This window comes from Cynocephalus volans, chromosome 5 (assembly GCF_027409185.1).
Source record: "Cynocephalus volans isolate mCynVol1 chromosome 5, mCynVol1.pri, whole genome shotgun sequence".
NCBI lineage: Eukaryota > Metazoa > Chordata > Mammalia > Dermoptera > Cynocephalidae > Cynocephalus > Cynocephalus volans.
Genome location: NC_084464.1, coordinates 133,122,211 through 133,127,723, shown reverse-complemented (window position 1 = coordinate 133,127,723; position 5,513 = coordinate 133,122,211). Strand labels below are relative to the sequence as shown.

General features: G+C 39.0%; 1 protein-coding gene across 1 annotated transcript; it reads right to left on the bottom strand.

The window, feature by feature from the left end:
• Positions 1 to 378: 378 nt before the first annotated feature.
• Positions 379 to 1,459, bottom strand: LOC134378479 (trace amine-associated receptor 6-like). Its single transcript, XM_063097627.1, has one exon. The coding sequence runs from the start codon at positions 1,457 to 1,459 to the stop codon at positions 419 to 421; it is 1,041 nt and encodes a 346-aa protein (XP_062953697.1). The 3' UTR covers positions 379 to 418.
• Between the last annotated feature and the right edge of the window lie 4,054 nt (positions 1,460 to 5,513).

The window sequence follows — 5,513 nt, the reverse complement described above, 5'->3', positions numbered from 1 at the left end:
CCTGGTGAAGGCTATTCACAGATGAAATTTTCAGCTGACTGGGAAAGAGTAGAAAGTTTTGTAAGGAAAAGAGGAAAGGGAATCAAAGAACAAAGATATTTTCAGGTGACATACCAGAACACAGGGAAAAGTCAGTGGGTTAAAAGAGGAAACGGAAGGAGGGACTTATTTGCAAGGAGAAGTGTATGCTGAGATTTGAAGCCGTTAACAAATTGGGAGTTAATATTTATTGGTCAAGTAAATATTTTTGGAGAAGTGACAGGGAAGTGCACATCTTAAGGTTGAAAAACATCGATTTATCTTATTTAATTTGAAAAGTAATTGATTTGCCATTCAATTCAATAGTCTCACTTGATTTTTTAAGACTTATTTCACTTGATAATCTTAAAGATATATTCAACTTCCTCAATCCAATTGCTTACATCTGTTCAGAGAATAAATTCATGGTTGCTGAACTGTTCTTTAAAACCTGACCACTCGCAATAACTTTTATGGCTTTCCTAAACCATGGGTAAAATACAGCATAAATCAAAGGATTCACGGCTGAGTTATAATAAGCACACCAACAACAAATCTCGTAAATATAGGCAGGGGTTATAAAGCCCATAAAGGCATCAATTAATGAATCAATACTATATGGTAACCAAGAAATCATAAATGCTGTCACTGTGACCCCTAGGGTTTTAGCTGCTTTTCTCTCTCTTTTGGCCACTCTGGCTTTGTAACTTTCTGAAGATGATTCTGTTTTGCAGCCAGTATTTTCAATCTTTTTAGCCTGTTTTTTAGCCACAAGAAAAATATTACCATAGAGAATTATCATAACAAGTGTAGGTATAAGGAAGGATAGAAAATCTATTAACACCCAGTTTTGATTTACAACTGTCTGACATCCTCCTACACAGTTGAGGGCACTGGATAATTCCTCCAGCCCATCATCATAGGCACCCGTGTAGAACACGGCACCGCTGTACACCAGGGGCAGGATCCAGGAGATGCTGATGCAAATTCCTGACACACGCACCGTGAACTTGGTAGGATAGACCAGAGGGTCTGTAACAGCGATGTACCTGTCGACGGAGATGAAGCACAGGTGGAAGAGAGAAGAATAACAAAATGCCGTATCAAAGCATGTGTGGAAAGTACAGAAACTTTCCCCAAAGTACCAGCAGCTCTCCACGGTCCTGACCATGCTGAAGGGCATCACGGTCACACCCACCAAAAAGTCAGCACAGGCCAGAGAGGCGATGAGGAAATTGGTTGGAGAGTGCAGCTGCCTGAAATGAAGGATTGAAATGATCACCAGGAGGTTTCCAAGCACCGCCAGCACAGTCCCAAAGCCAAACACTGCATACAGAATGACCCGGGGCCCCGACGCGTAGGGAGTTTTCACGCAGGAGCCGTTCACGTTCTCGTAGCAGAGCTGCTCGGCTGCAGGTGGGGGCGAGCTGCTGCTCACCATGCTGGTGGTTATATATGGAGAGGCTTTGTCCTTCTTGATTATGTAAAGAATATAGGATTTTAATTTTCACTGCTCTTGGGAAAAAACATAAATCCACCAGATATTATCTAGAATATAAGTTTTCATTTTACATTTTTATTACAAATTTCAAATATTTTCTGTATCAAAATAAAATACAGCAAAAATTATATTGCACAAGATTATTGGTAATTGATTTCAATTAACAAATGCCTCACGTCCTTAATTTGATAAAATTTCCTTTTAGCCGTAAATATCTTCTTGTATTTTACTTTTACCTCTAGAGTTCCTCTCTGCAACAGTCACTGATATGGGACATAATCATGGAGTTGAAGGATCACATTCTGTAGTGTTATCTCCATGTTGTCCGTCCTGCATTACTGCATAAAGTAGGCAGTCCTCTCAGCTAAATAAATGCCATCATCGAGAAAATCCCTCGATGGAATCCCTATAGTGCAAGGTGTGAACTAGTAAGATTATTTTCAACAGTGATCACTGGAAACATTATTCTACAAAACAAATTTCTATATGAAATTTGATTACCATTATGTATTTTAGGCCAAAGATTTCTTTTTTCTTAGTGTATAGACTTGAACTATTCCCCTGTTCCAGTCATGAATTAGCCACCTTATTGGATTTTTGTTATAAAGATATAATAGGGTATGAGCAGTGAGAGTCAACACCTGGCTCTTTGTCTCCTGTTAAGAATCACTTTTGCATCTGCCTTGGCTACCAACATGCAGAGAATGTTATGTGCAGTCAGGGCAACTTGAGATTGATAAAATCTGTTACATAAAAGCATTAAAGATGCACCATCTTTTCTGAGGTGCCGGTAGAAAGGAGATCAGTCTTCTTCTCAAGACATTGTCACCGGGAGCACATCTGCAATGTCTCTCCATCACGTGACAAGTGGACAGTGAACCCTCTCATTATACATTCGTTTGTAGTTTCTGATGATTGGCATTTCTGCTTCCAGTGCTAAAAAAAAAAAAAAAAAGTCAAAAAAGTAATAATGAGCAGGAAGCTGGAAAATGGGAACAGATTCCTTGGTAACATTCCCAACCCTGAAATGTGGAATACTGCAGAGCGAGGAAAAGCATTATTCAGCCTTCCTAAAGAAGAGTTCAAGACTTTCCAGTGCAAGGCTGAGAACTTAGAGATATTTGTGAGTTTGTTTTTCAAGTTATAAAGAGTGATAAGTATTATTCATCCATCTGGCCATCTTATTCCTAATTAAATATTCTTTCAGATTCCTCCTAATATTTTCTGAGTGTCTGATTCTATGAAATGATGTCAATTGCTTATAGGCAAAACCCTACAACAGGCTTTCTCAACTAAAGCACTACTGACATTTGAGTTCAGAGAATTCTTCAATATGGGAAGCTGTCCTGTATGTCATATGGCATTTAGCAGCATCTCTGCTACTAGATGCCAGGAAAATCCTTCCAGCTATGACAATCAAAATGTTTCCACACTTTGCCAAATATCCTCTGGGGGCAAAATCAACCACTCCCCTTCCACCATTGAAACCATTGTTCTAGGCAATAAAAAAGTATCAAGTGATACCTGCTATTTTGAGTGGAGATATAACTTTATGTCTACCCCCATCATTCTGAGATTTATTCATTAAATGATTTATCTATTCAAATATATTTATTGAATGTCAATAGCTGGGTATAAAGTAATGAACTAAACAGATGTGAACTCTATCCTCATGACACTTGTGGTCTTGAGAGGAAAACAAACAAGTAAATAGAGAAATGGATATATGATTTCAAGTTGTGATGAGTGTTACAAAAGTGAAAGACAATCATTTCTGGTAGTACAGTCAGCACAATAACACAAAGGTGAGGCAAAGGGGTACCTTAAAAACAGGGCAGAACAAAGAACAAAATGTTACTTCAATATTCCTAGAATTTAAAATATTCTTGTTTTTATTATACTATCTAAACTTATTAAAGAGATTTAGGTTAATTTATACTTTCATGTTTGAGGTTAGTTACAAATGGGCACCTAGCCCAGTGGTAGATTGAGATTTTAATGGGAGGCTTTTCCTAAGGCCTCTGAAATTCATACACATATGTGTCTCTTCCAGTGTGCCTTATAGGCCATCTTCAGCAAATGGTTTTGCAAAAGGTGAAGTCAAGATTAATCAGAAGTTCTATTTCCCAGGAGTTTGTTATTCTAACACCCAGGGCAGGACTTGGAGGCAAACAGTTGATCATCTTGCATCAGCTAAAGTTTCAGTCTCATTTCTACCCTTTGCCTTTAGTCTGCAGGTTGTGAACTCCTTAAAGACATTCATAAAACAAAAGTCCTCTAAGTAAACCTTATCCCCAATGACTGAGAGTGTGAAAAATTCTTCATTATTTCCAAGGTGAGAGAAAGATGTGATAATGATGCGCTGTGGTCTGTGCAGTGTCCAAACTCCAAAGTTTGTTAATGAGAAGGAGAGAGAAATGTTTAGTACTCTTGCCTCTTTGGATTAATAAACTCAAAGGATGGTCAAAGTGCTAAACTGTAAATAAAGAGCACTGGGCTTTGGTTACATGCAATCAATTTATCTAAGTAACAGTCTAATCAATTCTTCAAGTTAGTGTACAACTGAGTCAGTACTCAACTTGATTCATAATATAATTCCTTTGCATTTGCCCAGTAGTTCATAGAAATATATGCTAACTGCTTATGGAATACTTCAAATAGGGTGAAAAACAATATTATTTATGTTTTTCAATCACAGCCTCCAAACGTTCTCCAGTACATCTCCCCATTTCATCTCTAAGTTATATCTCAGGCAGAACTCATACTTGTCCAGTCACTTGGAGTGTACAAAACTTCAATTTTGGTCTACTCCAGTTGAAAACTTCAATCTATATCAACTTGAGTGTCCCCTCCTCCCTGCCCCAGTGCTAACCAGGTGTAAGCTTACAAGGCTAGTTTTTAGGGAAAGGCTGTACCTGCTTTTTCTCTTTTCATCTCACCCTCCTTTTCTGTTTCTATTTTATGGGGAGAAGGAGACAGCAGAAGAAAAAGAACAAAATAATTTTATATCAAATTTAGATTGCTGGTAGCTTTCACTTGGTGATCATGACTTCTGTGTATTGATCCTCCAAATAATGTCTGTCTTACGTAGTGCATGCCTGAATTCTTCAGTGAACTCTGCAGGAGGCAAACCCATTCTCCAGGGCCTTGGCTCTTGTGATCAGTGCTCATTTGACCTCTTTTAACATTCACTTTACCTCTTGTGTGATGTGTCACAGATTCTAGGTGCACTGTGAGTGGGTACCTACCAGACGGGCTAATCCTGACTACCTCTCATGTTTCTCTAGGCCATGTGAATTTCATGCATCTTTGCCACCTGAAGTGGTGACACTTTAGGCTTCTCCTCTGTCAGTCTACTTCTCCTCCCATCCATCTCTCTCCAATTCTACTTTCCCTCTGTCCAACATGAATACGGGACAAGCCAATAAGACTATTGACTAAGCAAAACTGAACAGGGACAAAATCTTGAATCATCTTACCAATACCATCTCCAAAGGAGTGGTCCCCTGGACCAAGTGATCCCAGAAGGAAAAGCCTTGAAGGTTTTCTGTCACGGACAGATTCTAAACAGGAGTAGAAGGATATCCCCTGGAGTGGCTCACCCATATCAGGGAACTATATGGGGGACAGGCTTCCCTTCAAAAAAGTTATGCATGTACCTTATCACAGGGCCTGTATTTAGACTCCTATCATATTGGAAACTTTGTCCTCCAAGACTGTAACAGTATTAAGCATGAGAAAAACTTTTGTTTCATTTCCAATATTCTCCTTTTGCCATTCCTGCTCTACCCTGGAGGATGAATGGGGTTACAGGAGGAAAATAAGAGCAGAGGAAGAATGAAGAAGCAGACTATACTCCTCCCCCTCTAAGTCCCAAGACCTAGGCCTGGATGGCACCAGCAGGAAAGATACGAGTGCTCTACTGTGTATGAGTTTCAATCTGAATTAGAATGGACTTTTGAATGAACTTTTAAATCCTAGAACCTGAGAGGAA

Excerpts from the sequence above, each read along its gene's own strand:
- LOC134378479 (XM_063097627.1), bottom strand. The coding sequence starts at position 1,459 with ATGGTGAGCAGCAGCTCGCCCCCACCTGCAGCCGAGCAGCTCTGCTAC.